At 50.4% G+C, this 19813-nt stretch overlaps 1 protein-coding gene across 3 annotated transcripts in view; it reads left to right on the top strand.

The window, feature by feature from the left end:
- Nucleotides 1-19813, top strand: part of ASTN2 (astrotactin 2) — a 261724-nt gene that overhangs the window by 19260 nt on the left and 222651 nt on the right. Inside the window, exons 1-2 of one of the 3 annotated variants that reach the window (XM_085239626.1) lie at nucleotides 3214-3369; nucleotides 18452-18639. In XM_085239626.1, the coding sequence (XP_085095752.1) occupies nucleotides 18454-18639 (186 nt within the window). In that variant the 5' untranslated portion in view covers nucleotides 3214-3369; nucleotides 18452-18453. Of the gene's footprint in view, nucleotides 1-3213; nucleotides 3370-14442; nucleotides 14580-18451; nucleotides 18640-19813 lie in introns of those variants that run through there. The other 2 variants (XM_085239625.1, XM_085239624.1) reach the window with 2 other exon arrangements.

The raw sequence follows: 19813 nt of genomic DNA, 5'->3' as shown, positions 1-19813 counted from the left end.
TCCCCATTCCTGTCCCAAACTGTTGTGGGAACGTGGCTCACCCATAGCTCTCATTTCTGTGCATGCTGCAGCCCTGAGCTACACAACGCCAACCAACCCCCAGGCGAACTTTAACAATATATAGAGAAGAGACATCAATAATGTGACTTGTGACTGGGGTGCTTCATCACTCGGAGCACTGTGAGGGTTTTTTTTTTTCCCTCTCCCCACTGCAATTACGTGCAAGGCCTTGCATCACCTGCTGTCAGAGCTCCCGGGGAGAGGCAGGGATTGGCTGATGGTTTTTGGGGTTGATGGCTTGAGGGATGGGAGCAGGCCCTCCTTCAGTCACTCCTGTGCTGCCTGCTGTGTGTCAATGAGCTGTGACTTTAAGAAGCCACAACAGTGTGAGTGCTGGCATTTTTCTGGGGAGGTGTACCCCAAAGCATGGTGCTGGAAGCCTTGATGCCCCATTAATGCTGGCAATCAGCGTGGGGCTGGGAGAGCTGCATGATGGCTTCTGCTGTAGGAACCTTGGCCGGGTGTCCTGTTGCCCGTGCCTCGTCTGCAATCTGACGATTCTAATTTCTGAAAATAGGAGAGAATCCAATAGGTGAGAATTTCTGGGGGCTGGCTCTGATGCGGGGATGCAGCCTGCAGGGAGGTGTGTGGGATCCATCCCACGCTGAAAGCCATGAGATGCCAAACGTCTTGATTTCACCCCACTCCCTGAAATGGAAAGGAAATTCCAAAACTCTCTCCGTGACAACTTTGACACTTCTGTTACCGTTTGCTCCGAAATTACCTTTCAAATATAGTTCAATCCTTCTCCAACAGAAAACCTGTCAGAGAGAGACTCTTCCAGGACAGCTGAGAAGGAGAGAGACTGCTGCAGCATCCCTCCGAGGGAGCTGAACGTGGCACATCTCCACTCCCAGCGCTGTGCTCTGCTCTCTCCTCCTGCAGCACAAATCCCAAAGGGAGGCAATGTTCTGAGTATTGTAATTTGATGATAATAATTCTGCATTTACAGAATCTTCCATCTTTGAATAACAAAGCATGTCAGGAAAAAAGAATGTGATCCCCGGTGACAGGCGGGAGGATGAGAGGTGAAGTGACTTTGCAGGGTGAGCTGAGCTGCAGATCTGGGGGTGAAAGCTGCGTTTTGGGGCCTCAAGCTGTAGGGTTTCACCTTCCTGTATTGAGCGGGGGGGAGGCTGTGCCGGAGCTTGGGAGAGGATGGAATGACATTGTTCATCTGCAAAACAAACAAAAGCAAGCTCCTGAAAAACGATCCTGCTGCTTTCTGATGACGTGTGAAATGTCAAAGCTGAGAGAGCAAGCAGTTTTTGCACTCCTGCCCTTGAAGAAGTGTTCAGACATCTGCGTGGAAGCAGCATCCGTGTTATCATTATACCTAATTGTTCCAACTCCTCCTTATCTGCATGGCTTCCCCTCTGAGATGACCGAGTGAGGGGATGTGGGAAGGGGAGGGGGCAGTGAGTCAAACCCTGGGACTGGAACAGGAATTGTCTTTAATTAAAGTGCTGCAGCACTGCGCTCACTGACATGGCTCAGCAAGGCACGGCTCGAGGTGTGTGGCAGGCAGGCAGCATCCAGGCAGGCTGGGAGCAGAGTTTGGTGCTGATCGGTGGCTGTTCCTTTCTGAGATCTTTGTTAAATGCTCCTGAATTAGTGGAGCTGCCCACAGGCTTGCTGCTGGGCACTGGGAGGGAGCAGGGCCAGGTGCATCTCTCCCTGCTCCAATGCCTCCAGCTGTGTTCTTGCATCCTGCTGCCCGTTCCAGGCATGTGCTGCCTCTTCTCATCCCTGTGCTCTCATCATAAGTTGGAAAAGACCACCAAGATCCAGCCCCATCCCACCGTGCCCACTGACTGCATCCCTCAGTGCCACATCTCTGCAGTTGTGGAACACCTCTGGAATGGCGACTCCACCACTCCCTGGGCAGCTGTGCCAATGCATTATCACTCTTTTGGAGAAGAAATGTTTCCTAGTATTCATCCTGAACCTCTCCTGGTACGACTCAAAGCTGTCCCCCTCTTGTCCAATTGCTGTTACCTGGGAGCAGAGGCTGACCCCCACTTTGCCACAACCTCCTTTATTGCTGGGGAGCACAGTGATGTTGCTGTGGTGTATTGAGGGTTTAAGGAGCCTGGAGTGAGGAAAGAGGAGCCCAGATTGGGCATCCAGGCTGCAGTGCTGGTGAGAACACACATTCCTGCAATATGCAAAACACTTGCAGGAGCAATGGGAATTTCTGCCTGACCTCAGCTGGTGTGATCAACTGATGCCCTGAAGCATGAAAATAAATAGCTCTGACTCATAAGAACAAGTGGTGCAATTACTTTAGCTCGGATAAAATATTTGTAAGTATCTAATCCTTTCCTGTACCGTGTGCAGAAGCGAGCACTTATCTCCCTGCTGCTCCCCTTCCCCACCCCGTGCTCTGTGTGCAGTGCCTTTGCTCACGCAGCAGTGCAGGGAGGGATGCTGTGACCCCACAGCCTCCATTCACCTCCCAGAAGTCATTCTGTCCATCCCACGTAGCTGAAGGTGGGGTGGGGGATGCTGACAATGGTCACTGAACACCATGCAGAAAGCTGACTGCAGGTTGCTTTATGTGCAGGGAGCCGTGTGGGGTTGCCCGTGGTTATGGGGCTGAGTGTGGGGTGTGCTGGGGTCAGGCACCAGGCTCCCCAAAAAGGGACCCCCCCCCTCCATGCCAATTGCTGCCTTCCCCTTTAGCTCTCTGCATTTGCCTGGTAACATCCCAAGCTGTCTTTGTGCTCTTCTCGCAAAGTGCAGAGATTTTTCTGACTCAAACATCTTATTTTTTTAAAAAGTATTTTTGTCCAACGCTGATTTAATGGTACTTTTCTTCGAGCTAGCTTTTCTTCTCAAGCACTCCTTGTTTCTGAACTAATTGTTAAATGAACATTAAGTTGACAGCAAAACATTTTAAGTGGTTGTTTTTTTTTTTTTTTTTCCCCTCAATGCTTTCAGCAAACAGAAAAATGACTTAATCACATGGCTGTGCCCTGATGTCCAATCTGCCTTTGGTTGTGCTATATTTGGACAGATGTACGTGGCAATACGTTCCTCCTTTTTTTTTTTTTTTTTTTTTTCCTCTTTCCTCCTTTTTCTCCCGATTTCACAGTCAGCAGGAAAATAGCCCTGACTTCAGCTGTGCTATTGCAGGATTAGCATCTTGCCAGGACCTGAGCAGTGCAACTGGAGGTGTGCAAGTAGTGGGTTTGCGAGGTTCCCTGCAGAACCAGGGCAGTGGACCTATTGCTGGATGGGGACTGAGTGGCACTGGGCTGCTGCACCCAAGCTGCTCCGAAGCAGTCTGAGTCTATAGAGCTAAAAGTAAGGATGCTGCAATCCTGGACTGCTGTTCCTCACCCTCCTCCCAGCCCTCATCCCATGTTCCTTGGGGCAGTGGTGGTGGTGGGACTGCGGGGTGATGGGACATTGGATGTCGGTAAGGAGAGCTCCATCTTGGGAGAGTCCTGGTGGTGTAAGGGCTTTGTTGGCCTCGTAACGGTGCCGTTATGGGTTATGGTCATAACGGGTTTCTGCGTCTCAACGTAGTTGAAGCTGCACCTCAGGTACTGTGTTCAGTTTGGGACCCCTCGTTACAAGCATGGCACTGAGGCCCTGGAGCGTGTCCAATGAAGGGCTGGGAGGTGATGGCCTTAAGTTGTGTCAGGGGAGGCTGAAGTTGGCTATCAGAAAACATTTCTTCTCAGAAAGAGCAGTGATGCAGTGGCAGAGCTGCGCAGGGAGCAGTGGGGTCACCAGCCATGAAGGTGTTCAACACACGTGGAGGTGTGGCACCGAGGGATGTGGTCAGTGGGCATGGTGGGGTGGGTTGGGGTTGGACTTGGTGATCTTAGAGGTCTTTTCCAACCTTAGTGGGTCTGTGATTCTGGCCAAAGCAAGTAGAGGGATTTTCTAGTGCTGCTTCACCAGCAAAATAGATGCTCGGGTGTGGGGGAGTCATCCGAACGAGTGCGATGGGCGTGGGACACAGGGATACTTCTTCATGTGTTTTCTAGAAGGTGTTTGCTCATGGGAAAAGGAGCACCAGCCTGGAGCGAGGTGCTTTTTAGGCAGCAAATAACTGCAGGGACGAGGCTGTGTGGTGAGAGCTTGGGGCACACATTGGGCCGGGTTTCTCTGCTCGGCAGTCTGAGTATTGGTGCCAGGCACTCCGAGCAGGGCTGGAAACCAAAAGTGCCTGTGACACACACGGACTGATTGCCATGGGCTGCCCCTGGAGAGCGGCTGTGAGCAGAGCTGTGCGTCCTGTATCTCCATCACTCCCCGGGAAGGAAACAAAACCAGGCTTGTACCCACGGTCCCTGCGGACACGGGGAGATGTGTGGCTCAGACTTGATTGTATTACTGTCTGCTGCCGTGATATTTAAAGCATTTAATGAACACATTTTGGGTGTGCGTTGACGTGCCGGCACTGTGCTTGCTTTGGGAGGGAGGTGCTGAGGTTCCTGATGTAACTGGGAGCCTGAAGGAGGTAGCACCATGTCACTGGGCTGCCACCAGTTTCCCATAGAAACTCATTTCCTGGGGTGGAGACAAATATCCATAGTGCCTTTGTTTTGAGCCCGTAGGTCATATTTGGGGTTTTTTTTGTTCCCCTTCAAAATGGGGCTCTGTCAGTCTGCCTGTCTTGGGCATCCCAAAGGTTGTGTTTTGCCATGTAGCAGGTTTATTTCTTCGGCTGTCTTTCTGATGAGAAGTGACAAGAGTCTCCATATGGCACTTGTCAGCCTTCCCTCTAAAATGCAAGTAGCCTTGAAAGACTTTGGCTTGAGCAAAGCGTGCCCTTCCAATGGAAACCTCTTAGCTGCTGCTTTTTCTTTTCTTCCTCCTCCGTCCTTGTTAGAATAAAGTGCTTTGCATGATTTTCGCCCTTGTTTCAGCCAACAAACATGTTTGTTTCTCCTTAATTACCTGGGTGTCAATGGGGTGCTTCATCACTGTCTCTCCTCAGCCGGTTCCTTTTCCTTTCCACGTGTAGCAGCTAATCAGAAGCCTCAATTGCAAATCCTGCAAAATCCTTAAGTCTTGAAACTGGAAAGTAACCAAAAAGTGACCTTGAAATGACTTTCCATGTCCATGGAAATTAAAATTAACTGGACTGATTTGACTGGCCTGAGGGGAAGAAGGTATTTTAAAATAATAAAAAAAATAGTAATCTGACAAATGAGCCAGGAAAGTTTTGAATGTCTCAGGTGAACAGGGACATTAGAATATGCATTAGTTATAAATGCTCTAGTGCTGAGTGCCTGAAATTGTTGGAGGAAAGTAACCTGTGGGTATGTAGGATGTATGTGGGGGATGTGGCAGTGGGAGCTGCTGTTTATTCGGGTGGCTCTGGCAGTGTGTTGCACAACTGCAGAGGGCTGGAGGGGTGTGCAGGTGTGGTGTGTTGGTTGTTGTGAAGCTTAAGGTGGTTCATGTGAGGTCGTGTAGGATGGTCCTTGCTGAAGTTGTGGGTGAGTCCATATCCCTGGTTCCGCTCCTTCCTTATGGATGAACAACTGAGATGGAGGTGGCTGGAGATGTGCACGGGGTTGGTCCTCTTGGGACTTCCAGGCCCTGGGTTCTCACTTCCAGCTACCACATCCTCCAGGTAGTGCCACGCCGCGGCTCTATGAAATGTTATCTTTACCCTCATGGAGAATTTCTTCTCCGAAGAAGTGGTCGGGCACTGAGCAGGCTGCCCAGTGAGGTGCTGGGGTCACCGTCCCTGGAGGTGCTCAGAACTGTGGAGATGTGGCGCTGGGGGATGTGTCAGTGGGCACGGTGCGGATGGGTTGGACTCAGTGATCATTTTCCAGCCTTTATGATTTGATGCCAAGCAGTCAGAAGTGCAGCATCCACAGGGGGAAGGGTGTCGGTGTGCTGACTTGGAGGAACGTGGGGCATGAAGGAGTACCGGGGTTATGTGGCAACCTCCATTTCCCTGTTGTCAGTCCCATGACTGCCAGTGGCCTCGTTTGTCAAGTTTTGAGGTTGGGCAGCAGCCTTATCTTGACAAGAGAGAGAGATTTAGAGCTCTGTAATCCGTGCTTGTCCATCCTAATTACTTCCCTTATCAGCCTTCACGAGAGTAACTTCACAATGGTAATTAGTCCCTTGAATCCCACCCTATCTTAATAATTAACAGAGAATTTGAATAGCAGGGAGGGGGAAAATTGCTGTTTTGGGCTGGGAAGGTCCTTTTTGGGTGGAGAGTAACAGAGATTTCTTAAGCAATCAAACACTGACTGCAGAGGGCAACCTGGGGAGGCACGAGGTGGCTGCAGGACGATGACCAGGAGGATCGTGCTGGGTTTGTGTTTGCATAGCATGTTCCAGGGCAGGCAGTGCTGGTGGGGCAGCATCGAGGTACTGAGCGCCCGTGGCTCAAGTGGGTCCACCTGGAGCTGGAAGCAATGCTGTTGCTGCAAATGAGCCCATTCATCATAGCTGGTGATGGAGACGCAGCACAAAAAGAGGGCAGTTTGACCTAATGCTGCCCTAGAGCAGCTGCAATTACTGGAGTATAATTCATTTCAAATGGATCCAGAGATTTCTTTCCATTAATATCCAGAGCCAAATAGAGGATTCCTGAGTTGAGCTGGGGGAGGCTGCATGCTGCAAGGGCAGAGCTGGACATGGCAGGACTCCTGCATGCTTCCCTGGGTAGGCACCAGTTGTCATTGCTGCTGTTTAAAAGAGCAGCTTAACACACGTGGCTCTATTGGGTGTGATGTGATGATGAAGGGCAGCCAACAGTGGCAAATCTCTTGCAGAAAAACTTGATGTTCAGCCTTTTCCAAGTGAAAGAATTTTGGTTCATAAAGTTCAGATCTTCCAAGCCAGTGCATTGTTTTGCATCCAGAAGTTTGCAGGTGATAGAAAAGCGTGACTGGAAATGAACTCCACTTTCATTGATTTTAGGAATTGTTGTTGGGGCACAATGTGCAGAGAATCATAGAATCATTAAGGCTGGAAAAGTCCTCTAAGATCACCAAGTCCAACCCCAAACCATCCCACCATGCCCATATTCCACATCCCCATGGTTCTGGAACACTTCCAGGGATGGTGACCCCATCATTCCCTGTGCAGCTGTGCCACTGCATCGCCACTCTTTTGGAGAAGAAATGTTTCCTAATGTCCAACCTGAACCTGAGACTGTGGCGTTAGTTTGGATGCCTGGTGTTGCCTCCACGAGAAGATCCAGCCGCGTGTTCTGCATTTGGTGGCTCTTTGGAAGCAGACGAGTCCCAGCCCAGCCCTGTTGTGTGCCATGGAATGAGGCCATTCAGCAGCAGGGCGGGTCTGAGGGGCAGGTGGTGCTTTTGCATGCTGTGCTGGTTCTGAGAATAAATGCAGCTCGGGCTCCGTGCTCCAGAGCTGACCTCTGTCTCCAAGGACCCTGCAAATAAATATATGTAACGGGAAGGACGGAATTGGAATCTTTTTTTAGGTTGCTGCTTTAATTTTCAGATGTCTTCTATCTAACCTGGCTCCGGGAGAAACATCTTGGTTTTTATTACAAGCCCCAAAGGCTCATACTAATAGGTTGGTTTAGAGCTGGCAATAATACCTTCTAGAAAGTGTGTGCAAAATTAGCTGAACTCCAGGCTTTGCCAACAGCTCAGCATCCCCATCTCAGCATCTTCAATGGCTTTTTCCATTCCCTGCTCCCAGCCCAGGTAAACCGTTGGCCATGTCCAAGAGTTCATGGTCGAGCCCAGATTTTTGGGGAAGGGTGCGGGGACATGGACTGGCGTGGACTGGCATGGAAGATGCGTTCCCTTCTGCTCCTTCCAAGGCAGTTTGCTCCTTGCTGTGGTGCCAGGCAGTGATGGCCGTGGGGAGGCAGTGGGCGCAGGGTAAGGACCTTGGTGGCTCCCAGCTGTGCTGGGTACACAGCCCCTGTGCCATCTGCCTCTGCTGTCATTGTGCCTCTAAATCAAAGAGACAGCTCCATTCAATAATTCATAGCCTCATGTCGCCTCTGTAATATTTAGAGATGCCATTTGGGGTTGTCTTTCCTGCGGGCTGGAGGGAGAGCAGCAGAAGTGATGGGGTTCCTTGAGCAGTGCAGTTCATCTGGCAGCCCTGCCGTTCCCAACACCAACTGGCAAAGCTGTCCCTTAAGGGATGCCTTTTAATGGTCTTATCCTCCACCCAAGCAGGCTTATTTTCATTCCTGTAAAGACTTTCCTGAAATCTGAGTGGAGTGGAGGGTGCTGTGCAAGTCCAAAGCGTTTGATTGTTTAGAAGTCACTGGAGTATCCCGTGTTCATTATTTTAACAATTGGAGAGAGGATTTTATTTTCTCCAGAATCATAAACACAATCTTCAGTGTGTTTTATGAAAACAATAAAGCTAAACTCTAATAACCACACATTTTCCTTGCTTTATGTGCACGCATCCTTGGGGAATGGGGCCTCAAGGACTCATCTTGCTCTGCTTTTAACAGAGTTTTAATGTGCTCAAGTCGGGAAGCAGTGGAGAGCTGGATTCTGACTTTGCTTTGGTACCTGACGGAATTTCTTTGCCTTTAAAAATGCTCAAGGTGAGCAAAAAAGGAATGTTTGGAAGAGAAAATTACTGATGCAATGCGAAGATGTTAGCACTGCGATCTGCAAATCAGGCTTCATTTAGATGCTGTATATCACAATCTCTATACGAGGACTAATTCGTTTTCCAGCAACTCTTTTTTTTTTTTCTTTTTTTCTTTTTAAATCCTGTGAATAATATTGTTTTCTTTTAGAAGAGATCTGAGGCTCTCAGAGGCAATTTGTGACATAGAACCAAAGTGGGGAGGTGAAGGGAAGCGGTTCCTAAAGTAGTTAGCCACCTGATGGATTGTTTTATATTTGAGTGCAGAAGTAGGTTAGGGCCCCAGCTCCGTCTGTGGCTGTGAGTTTTGATTGAGAACTCACTTAACGAGATACTTTTCATCCAGAAGTGTTGATGAATCCAAAATACCATGGAGATGCTCCAGTTTTGAACACTTTTTGGGGAGCAGGGAGGGAAGGAAATGCCATCTTTTGGCATTTCTTTGAAGTGTGGCTACAGCATTACAGCATTCTGTGCTGTAGACACTGTGGGACAGCAAATAGCAACTGCCTGAGAGGAGGTGGTAGTGAAGTGGGGTCTCCATCCCTAAAGATGTTGCAGAACTGTGGAGATGTGGCACTGAGAGTTGTGGCCAGTGGGCATGGTGGGAGTTGGAGTTGGACTCAGCGATCTTAAAGGTCTTTTCCAACCTTAATGATCCCGTGATCCCATAAAGGCTGTGTTTTTGGCTGCTCCTTGTGAGCACTGGGTGGCAAGAGAAGGAACCCAACACGTGGGACGCGGGGAAGGATGATGTGTGGCTGTGCATCCTGAAACATTGACACCAAAGGGCAGAGGAGCCCAAACGGTGCTGGGGCAGGAGGTAAGGAGAGGAGGTGAGATGTGCTGCTGCTGCTGATGGCAGGAGGTGGTGTACAGAGCCAGCTATGCACTCTGCACATGGACAGGCTGTGGGTCCCACGTTGCTCCTTGGGTGTCTGGAAGGGTATTTGGGGCAGCAGGAGAAAAGATGTGCTCTGACCGTCCCGCAGGGCACACACAGACGTGTGCTGAGCAAACCCTGGGATGCACACCTACTCACACGTGTGCCCAGCAGTGTCCCTGAGCTGGCAGAGCCATCCTGGGCAGCAGTGCTTAATGAGCCCCAGCTTGAATGTGCCAGCACTGCTCGGTGCCTGTTGGAGCTGACGCGGTGTTCTCACGTCCTGAGCCCTTTGATGCTCGTCTGAGAGCATCGGCACGCTCAGGCTTCCAAAAGAGCTCTCGGCAGAAGAGTGATAAATGTGTTTAATTTTTGCGGAGCTTGTAGCCTGGTTTTATCCCAGGATCCGTCTCTTGAGGTTTTATTAGCTGATGGTGACTGTAGGAAAAAGTCAAAGCGACCAGATAGGAACGGCCGTGGAATTGATGTCGGAAGCAAGAGCGTGTTTTGGAGATAACGTTTCTCATTCTCACCATTGCTGTGTGCTGAGTTCTGGCAGCACAATCTCAGTTCTGCTGTAGATACGTGGCTGCTGCCCACCAAAAACCCCTCCTGTATAGATGGGGGGTGCTCCGCTGTGCCCTGCTTGGGTCTGTCAGAGCATCCCTTCAGAGACCAGTGATGAGGCAGGTGACAAATGCCCATTTCCCTGATGTGCAGCTGATAAACCTGTGCAAGGAGAGCTCAGTTCAGATGGCAGGAGGGGGCCCAGCTCCTGTGTGCTGGGTGGGGGAACCGTCACCCTCTGGGGCTGCAAGAGGGACAATTTGCAAACATGCGTTGATGCGTTCCCGTAGGAAGCTGGGCTGTAAATCATCACCTTGCAGCCTGCATGCAGATTCATCCAGGGAACTTATTTAATTAGGGGATAAATTTAGAAATCAATTATTATTTGCAGAAACAGTTTCCTTCCCTCTAATGAGGCTGCAAGGATTCATCCCCCTCTGCCTCTCCCATGACCTCTGTGTATGCAGAACAAGGCTGGAGGTGCTCTGGATCTTTTCTTATTATTGGTGATCCTTTTGGGGCGGCGATGTAGGACTTTCCCCAGGACTCTTGTAGGGCAGCAGATGGGGATATAGAAATGCAGCCGTGCTGCTTATGGATCTAATGGTGCAGTGATGGGGGAAATGGATCCGATGTGAATGGGGACATGGATCAGCCTTTCCAATGAGTGGGCTGCTCCCTTCATTGCAGCAGGCTTGCTGCGAGACAGGGGCCGTGCTGGATGCAGGGACTGTGCTGTGCCCACTGTGAGAGCATCGCTGCTCTGGGCTGCACGTGTCTCTGCCACTTAGGTGCTTTTAAGCTCTGACAAATTGCTTCGCCTCTGTTTTGATTTATCCACTTCTAAACGTGGAAAAATTATTTTACCCACAGGCTCTGAGAAGTCTTAATAAATTCATTTGCTTTTATTTTACTTTATTTTGGATTCTAATGCCTCCTTGTCATCTGATGCCACTTGCGGAGCCCTCCAGCTGCCCTGTGCTTTTAGCTCTTTTAGCTCAGTCTGCTTCATCTCAGCAAGCTCAGTTCGGGGAGAGGTGGCAGTTTTCGTAGCTCTGTTTCCACAAGCCCATGTATTCCTGGCAGGGGATTTGTGAGCAGACACCGTATTTCCTGGTACGTGGGCACCTGTGGGGCTATCCAGGGAGCAAGAACTCAGAAGCATCTCCCAGAGAAGGGCCAGGATGTTCAACTAATCCTAATCCTTGCTTGAAGTCTGCCTTGAAAGCAGGGGCAGGACCCTGTTAGAGCGGGATCCCCATCACAGCGTACATGGAGGAGCTCTGACAAACATTCCCCCCTGTATCAAATACTTCTTGCCTTTTGGGCAAGGACAAACCCAGACTTTTCCAGGCTGCTCATCCTGCTGCTCCAGGTGATCCCATCCTTGCTTGCTGCTCTCTTGTCCCGGTACTGTCAGCCCATGGGCAGCTCCTGCAGTTCACTGGCTGCCAGCTGTGCCAGCGCTCACGGGGAGGGGAGGATCCGTGGGGGAACCGTGCTGTAAAAATTGCTTTGCTTCACTGCCTGAGCAGCGCCGTGAGCTATCATCTTACCTTATCGTTTTAAGAGGTATGTTTCCCAAAGAGAGACGTTTAAAAATGCATGGAGGTTATAAAGATCTTGCCTAGTTGTAATCAAGCTCTGGGCGATGCTCGCCCCTGGAGTGCCGCTCCGTTGCTCCAGCGGTGCACTGTGCACACGTGTGGATGCTGTAAGGCAGCTGCAGTGCTCCGCTGTGTGGAGGAGCCTGTTGGCTTTGCGATGCCCTTCGAGTCACCCCAGCAGGTCCTGCTGCCCTTCCCTCCCACGGCAGCTTGCAGGGAGGAACAGTTTGGGGATACAGAGCTGCCCCAACCCTATGGACTGTGTGCTGCAGCCACGGGCACTGCCTGGCTTGGGGCAGAGCATCCTGCCCTGGTGCTGCAGTTCTTTGCAGAGAGCTGAACTCCCAGCCTCCATGTCCCTTTTGTCTCGCATAACCCAGCCTTTGCAGTGTCACGAGGCACTGCTGGCAGTGCTTGTTACCTGCAGGAAGGCTTCCCTGTTGGAGAGACGTGCACTGGTTTTCTTTCATGGGGTTAGTGGTTGAGTTATCAAAAAGGAAATTGTGCTTGTGCCTTCGAAATAGCGAAAGCCTCTTCAGACTATCAGCTATTCCCATTTATCAGCAGTATCTGCTTGGCTTTGTGTATGGCACTCAGTGAGAACTCAAAGCATCCTTGTGATGCTGTTGTGTCTCCATTGGGAGTGGGGGTGCAAAAAGGGCTTAGGGCTGCAGCTCAACATCTGTACACCATCCCTCCTGCAGGCCTCCTCCATCTCTGGAGAGCACACGGGAGCAGCTGTGATGCTTAAAGTTGTGTTCCTTTGCCTTTTTGTGGATGACGGCCATGTTGGCCAACTGGATGAGGAAGCTGCCTCCAGCATCTCTCCATCCCTGCCATCTGGCACTGGTTTAGCAGGCATGGTGGCAATGGGTTGGCAGTTGGACTTGGTGATGTTAGTGGTCTTTTCCAACCTTAATGATTCCTTGATTCCCTTCTGGGCTCAGCATTCCCCATCTGAGCAGCAGTGCCCTGCTGTGCCGAGCCACGTGCCAGCCATCTCCATAGGGCTGGTTTAACACCTAGCAGCACCATCTGCCTGTGTGCAGTTGGCTTCCATGGCTGGTCAATGGGAGTCTCTGCTGACAAATAAAAATGGAATTGAATGGAAGGGAATTGAAAGTCAAAAGGGCCCTGCAATAATTTTAGACTGCCTGAGGCTCTGCGCTGAAGCCCTGGCATTATAAATAAGGGTAATGGACTAAGGACTGAATTGCAATCAAAGCAGCTGTAAGAACAGCTTCCTTAAGGTGCGTGGAGGCTGATTGTGATCTGCAGTCAGTGAAGGCAGATCAATACCTGCTCGTGGCTTCTGTCAGCCTCTGCAGCCTTTGGTTAGAGGGGACGTGGGGGCTGCAGAGCCACGAGGAGGAATTTGGGGTGCACGGTGGGAAGGGCTGGCTCTGTCCTCATCGCTTGTCCCATGTCATCTCTTGGTCCTCAGCTCTGTCTGCATGGTGATGCAGGCTGCTGGCCTCCTGCTGTGCCTCACCATAATTGCATCTGTCTGGAATATGCACTTTTTAGAAAGAAAAGCACAGTACACACATGAATGTTTATGAATTAATTTGGTGGGAGAGTGAGAAGAATCCCAATGTTCTGGTTGGGTTCACTGTGCCTGATGTCAACTGGAAGAGATCCACTGTTAGTGGGACAGCGAGAGCAACACCAGGCTGTGCCACTTGTGTGTGCCACGTGTTCGTTGCACAGCTCTGGCCTGAAGGTGAAATGTGTTGGAGAGCCCTTTGCACACGTGTGCTTCTGTTGTACCCACGAGTTTGGAGCGTGAGAGCTTTACTGATAAATGGGTGTACATCTCGAGGGCCACAAGCTGGGGTGCAGACCTTCAGCAATTAAAAACTGGGGGTGTGCTGGTCATGAGGGGTCTAGCTGGGGGATCCTTGGTGGTGGCTCAGCTGACTGTCAGCTGTTTGTCAGTTATCTATCAGCTGTCCATCAGAGCTTTGAGCTATCGATCTACCATGCCTATGCATGAGGTGCCCACTGTCCAGAACATACATGAACCCAGCTTCTCATTCTTCTCCTTCTAGACAGCCCCAAAGCAACAAAACCCACCTCCATGCTCACCTCGCCTTGTGCTGGGCTCTGGCCATTTGGTCCATCCAGCATCAGGCAGAGCAGAGGAGATGCTGAACTCGAACTTTTACAGTGCTGAGGCTGTTCCCCGTGGGCTACAGGACCAAGGCTCCCTGCTGCCCTGTGCATCCACAGCAGCTCCCAGTCCCAGCCCTGGGGACGTGCTGTGCCAGAGCCACCTGTGGAGTTCCCTGCAGGTGCAGAGAATCTCATGCTTTGAAAAGAGATGATCAGAGGGATCTTGTCAACCTTCTTAAACTTCTGAGCTTCTCTGTTCCTTTTTTTTTTTTTTTTTTACAACGTGCAGCTGTGTTTGTGTGTTGCCCTGGGGAGTACTGCGAGGGGAGCAGGTTTAGAAGGAAAGGAACATGTTAACATCGAGCAGAGGGAAAGGGGAAGAAATAATGAAGTGAGCTAATGATTGAGGAGGAAAAAAAACACACCACCTTGCTAACAAAAGACCCAAACCCTAAGAAGTGTGAAGGCCTCTTTTGACTGCAGAATTGTCCCCTGGGGAGCAGGGGGAAGCCCCATTACTGGAGTCGTTTTGGAGCAAGTCTGCTATAATCTGCTCTGCAGGGAGCAATCGTGTGCTGGCAAGGGCGCTGGGGAGATCTCTGTTTATGACTTTGTGCATAATTTTGGTTCATTAGCATAAGTGGTAGTAGCTAGCAACCAGAGAATCTATAAAGCAGCACTCGGACAGTGAGCGGTGGCTTTGGAGAGCACGAGCTGGGAAGAGCACGTGGCTGAAGGCAGGAGTGGTGCTGAGCATCAGGGTGAGGGATCTGGGGACCTTCTGCTTCTGTGGGGGCACCCAGCGGGTCTGGGGATGGGGAGGGCTGTGGGTTGGGCTCAAAGTGGGTTATTTTAATGACGACCTTCAAGGATGAAGCAAAACGTCGGCAGTGGCGGTGGATTAGCAGAGAACAAGCCAATTAAATACAAAACACGCTTTGTGAAACTTGGTGGCAGATAAGGCAGGGCTGCAACCTCCCGAATAACCGATGAACGCTGAAGCATTGCATAAGGGCTGGCGGGGGGGGAGCTGCTGAATATTTCAAGCCTGGCAGCCTGCCTTGGAGAAGGCAGGGGTGAAAAGGCTATCAGCACGCTTCGTGCCATCAGCCAGACAGCGCGGGAGGAGGAGGAGGAGGGGAGGCAGAGCGCCCGGCAGCCGGGAGGCACGAAGTAACAATTCTCCAACTTTAATATCTGCTGTTTCATTTTATATTCATCATGTCAGCATAATCTGCTTTTATGGGAATCGTCTTGGTTCCCAACCAAGTGCGTTCAGGCCTTCTTGCTTTTAGGTTTGATTGTAATAAGAGCTGAAGACTTAAAAATGTTTGAGCGTGGGGACTGTAGAGGAAAAATGGAATCACCAAATCGATTGGAAGGAGCCCTGCTGGGGTCCCACATCCCTCCCTCACCTGTCCTGGATGGGTGACTATCCCATTGCCGTGAGCTGCTTGGGTTCTGAGCAGTGGGAGGGTTTTGGTTGGTAGGTTTGATGTCCAAGGAAAACATGAAGCTGCAGCCTTATGGGACCCAGAGGAAGGGCAGGGAAGGAGAAAGTGCTCTGTGTACTTTTTCTTAAATTCAAAGCATCGTTAGCAGATGCAATCTATCCCCAGAGGCAGCCAGCATCGTCGCCAACACAGGCAGGCTGGATCTGTGGGTCAGCCTGACCATGTTCTCCTTGTTTCACCCACAGAGCTGTGGCCGTTGCTTCAGGACCGGCTTGAAAGCTGAATAGCTTGAGTTCTTGAATAGCTACAGACTACAAGTGCTTTTCCATTGCTGCCCATTTCGAACCCTCGCTGTATCTCATTCTATTTTAGTGCAGGAATGCCCTTAATTTGTTCCAAAAGTATTTGAAAGCTCTGATAACAGGCAATCTTGCTGCAGACTATTGCATTCCTGCTGATGGACGGCGTATCGCTGCTGTAACTACCGTGTAGATAGCGGGGTGACAATGCATGTCCGGCGAAACACAGGCAGTGTAATATTCATGTCAAGTGCTCCAGGCCAAGAAACTTCCCCGCATTTGGATATTGAAGGGTTCAGCAGCTAAAAGGGCTCGAGAACATTTTTCTTGCTTTTTTTTTTTCTTTTTTTCTTTCTCTCTCCAAGCAGCAAATCTGCTGGAAGGCTCCCGGTGTTCTGGCAGTGCTAGGGGTGGTGATGGCCAGGTTTCTTGCATCGTGGGGTTCAGGGTTGGGGAGCATTCAGATATTTATAAATGTATGGTAAATGGCACCCGGCGTTCGTCAGGAATTGCTTCGCTGCTGGGTTTTGCTTAACATTGCAAAATGAATGTTAAATTGAAGTTTCTACTTTTGGAAGAGACCTTTTGAACATGAAACAGGCTTATCTCCAGTCTAGGCTAAAATCCAAAAAATTGCCTGAATCTCAGAACTCCCCAGAAATGTTCTCTGTGATCCGTTTAAACACCCCATGCAAAAGAACGTGTGTGGAAAGGGAAGAAATCTGGAGGATTCTGGCTGCTCCTGGGGCTTTTCCCATGCCGCCCTGGTGCAGTGCACCGTTGGGAGTGGTGGTGGTTGGGTCCTGGCAGCACCACGTTGGGTCCCTGCTGTGCTCCAGGCGATGCTACTTGTGATCCTGTGACCATTTGGGAAGCTGCAGAGATGTGTGGGAAGTGTGCATGCCCAGCACAGATCGCCCTGTGCCGTGGGTGACTGCACCTCTGAGCTGAGTTAGCGTGGCTTTAAATAAGCAGGACCCTTTCTTGTGATGCTTCTGTACTGTTCCCTCCTTGTCTCTGTAGGAGGGATGGTGCTATCTGTCCCAAAGCTGAGTCAGTGCTTCTGCTCCTCGATGTGACCTTTGTTGCAATTTTAATTAGACAGGTAGATGCTTGTCAGTGCTGAGCTTTAAAGTATTGGTTAAACAGCCCTGATATTGCCTTCATTTTGTTCTTACTTTTACCACTGTAAGAGGCCCTCTGCTCTCATCTCTTTGCAGGTGAGATGGCCGTGTTCCTTTCCTTACTGTGCAGTCTGCACCAGCTCCTGTCCTGAAGTGTGAGCCGCAGAACTGACTGATTTGCAGGGCAAAGACTGCGAGCAGCTCCTCTTGGTTCTGCTTTGCTCCAGCAAACAGCTATTTATATTAAAGGAGAGAAGGGATTATTAGGAGACGTCTCATTGCAATGACAGAGCTATGACAGTGAGTTCATGCATCCCCTCCAAAGTGTGAGCGTGGGCTCTTATGGATCCCATGCATGGTCTGGAGCTGTTTAGTTTTTTTCCTTTGAGTGCTCAGATGTGTGCAGAAATTGGGGATAACGACCAGCGCTGTGCTTGGGAGGCAGCACTAATGAGCACAGCCCTCGATGAGGTTCAGCTGGCGGCGTTGTGCCTGCAGTGTCATTAGCGAGATGCTGAATAAGGGGCTGGCAGCAGCAAGGTAACCTTGTCCTTGCCCCAGCCCCACTGAAGCCCCATAGCAGCAGTGGGGTGTTGCCATCCCACAGCAGCAGCCCCGTGGAGCTGTCCCATGGCACGGTGGGGACTTCTCTGCTTTAATCTGTGGTTCAAAGGCTGGAGCCTGGTGCTGAACAATGTGCTGGTTTCAGGGTTGGGAAGAAGTGTTCCTGAAAAATAGACTTTTGTTTTTGGGTTAGAGGGGGTTGGCACGTGGGTCTGTAAAAGTGGAAGCGCCTGGGCTTGTGGCTCGTGGGGCTACCTGTGATCCAGCACCTTGAAGGACCTTGACCCAAATGGTGTTGGGAGCTCTCAGGATACCCTCAGCTGGCCTCACTTCGTTGTTCCCACTCCAAGCTAGAGCTGGCAGTGCTTTTGCCCAGTAGCTTTCAGGAATACAGAATGCTCTGGCTGCTCCCTCCATTAGAACCACAGAATCATTAAGGTTGGAAAACACCTCTAAGATCACCAACTCCAACCTCAACCCATCCCTACCATACCCACTGATCATGTCCCTCGGTGCCACATCTCCACTCTTCTTGAAAACATCATTCTGAAGCGTGTCACGACCCATTGAATCGGATGTGAGGTTGCTCTCCCCAAACAGAAGGGAATTGAGTTTGGGTTCCCTATGATGTGACTGCTTGCTGACACCCCACGTCCAGTGACTCAGAGGACTGCCAGTGGGAACCTGACTTCTTTCCCATTGCTTGTATTGCAGATGGAACAACAAACGCAAAAAGAGAGGTGGTGGAAGGAGAAATATTGTGGCTTATCTAGCAGTACTATTTTTTTTTTGGTTTTGGTTTGGCTGCCAAACTGACAAATTGGTTCTTTGCAGAGATCTGTTGAAAACTTGATAGGCAGCTGTGGAGCTGTCAGCACTCCTGTTCTGCTGCTGCTTGGCCAAGCCAGAAGCTGCAGCTGCAGATCGGAGCTGCTGGGAGTGCTGAGCACAGAACTGCGCTTGCTTTCAGTTGCATGGTGCCCAAATTGTCCCAGCTCCTCATCTGTCAGGTATGGTGCTGTGGTGGTGTTGGGTGGTGATGCTGCTGTGCTGGGACGTGTTGGGATGCTGTTATCCTGGCTCCCAGACCTGGGATGGTTAGATATTAGGAGGAAATTCTTTACGCAGATGGTGGTGAAGCCCTGATGTCGTGGAACAAACTGACCCTGGGTTGCATGTTTTGTCCTTGCAGAGATGTCGGGGACGGTGGCAGACATCTCGTTGGTGCACTGGAAGCAGCAGTGGTTGGAGAACGGCACCCTGTACTTCCATGTCTCCATGAGCAGCGCCGAGCAGCTCTCCAGGGCCACTCCTCCCAGCCTCCAGGAGCCTTCCGAGATCGTGGAGGAACAGATGCACATCCTTCATATCTCCGTCATGGTGAGTGGGAGGGCGTGGGGACAGCGGTGGTAAAGGAAGGCTGGAGATGTGTCTTTGTCCCTTGTGTGTGTCCTCTTGTGCCTCCAGGGAGGGAGAGGTGTGTATGAAAGGGCCAGGAGGCAAAGTGGGACTGGTCTTGATTGAGAATGAAAGTGGGGCAGTGGGAATGTGGGAGTCCTCGAGCCTCTGCTGGCACCTGTCGGGGTGTTGGTGGAGACCTCCTTGGCCTTAATGGTACATGCAAAGGCAAGATCGTGGGTTGATTGCTCTTTTTTGGAGTTTTTGTAAGCTGAATTTCATGTCTTGAGAAGTTGTGGTCTGCAGCACGATCCTCCTGTTTCAGAGGATCAGTCTGATGAGCGAAAACGTGATCTCAGTGCTTTGAACATTTCTTATCTTAGATTCTGGCTGTCACTAACATACTGTGTATGTGTTCTGTGCCTTTCATGGTGCTTAATTCAGTAACTTACGAGATGGTGGTCTAGAAGTTATGTTTCTAGATCCCCAGAGCACCGTGTACCTGCACACTGCGTGCACAAATTGCATATGGGAATCCTGCTGCAGCACCCCTCTGCACGAGGTGCATCTGTTCGTGTTTTACAGCCTGTGTGCCATTTCCATGCCGTCTGTTTTTTCATTTTGGAAGGCAGAGCAGAGGTGGCTTCATGACGACTTTTTTTTTTTTTTTTTCCTGCTTGAACAAACAGCTATTTGGCTTCTATAACCTAAATCTGGTGTTTTTTTTCTGGGTGTCTCAACCCTTGTCAGCGAGGCTTTAGATCGGGCACTGAGTGCAAGTGAATGCAGAAAGAGGCTTTGCGTTGAGGCTGTTGGGTGAGGGAAGGCACAGTGTGATAGCAGGATGGCAGAAGGGGCAGGAGCTCAATGGATTGGGCTTCTTACATCCTGCTACAAGTGTCAGTGTGGTGGAATACTGGGGAGGAAAACAGTAGAGCTGGAATACTTAGAAAATAAGCCTGAAAAAAAACAGCAGAGAGGCAGAGAATGAAGAATAAAGACAGTGAAACACAAATTGGGGTGTGAAAAGCTTGAGCCCTGCTTGGCATGTGGGATTGCTTGGCATGCATGTCTCAGGGCACCCTGTGCTGAGGTTGGCTAGATGAGGCTTTGCCATGCAGCACTGAAACCAGTGGCATGGGAGCATCCATGGCTT

This window comes from Meleagris gallopavo, chromosome 19 (genome assembly GCF_905368555.1).
Source record: "Meleagris gallopavo chromosome 19, MGAL_WU_HG_1.1, whole genome shotgun sequence".
Lineage (NCBI taxonomy): Eukaryota > Metazoa > Chordata > Aves > Galliformes > Phasianidae > Meleagris > Meleagris gallopavo.
This window is presented reverse-complemented; position numbering and strand designations above follow the sequence as displayed.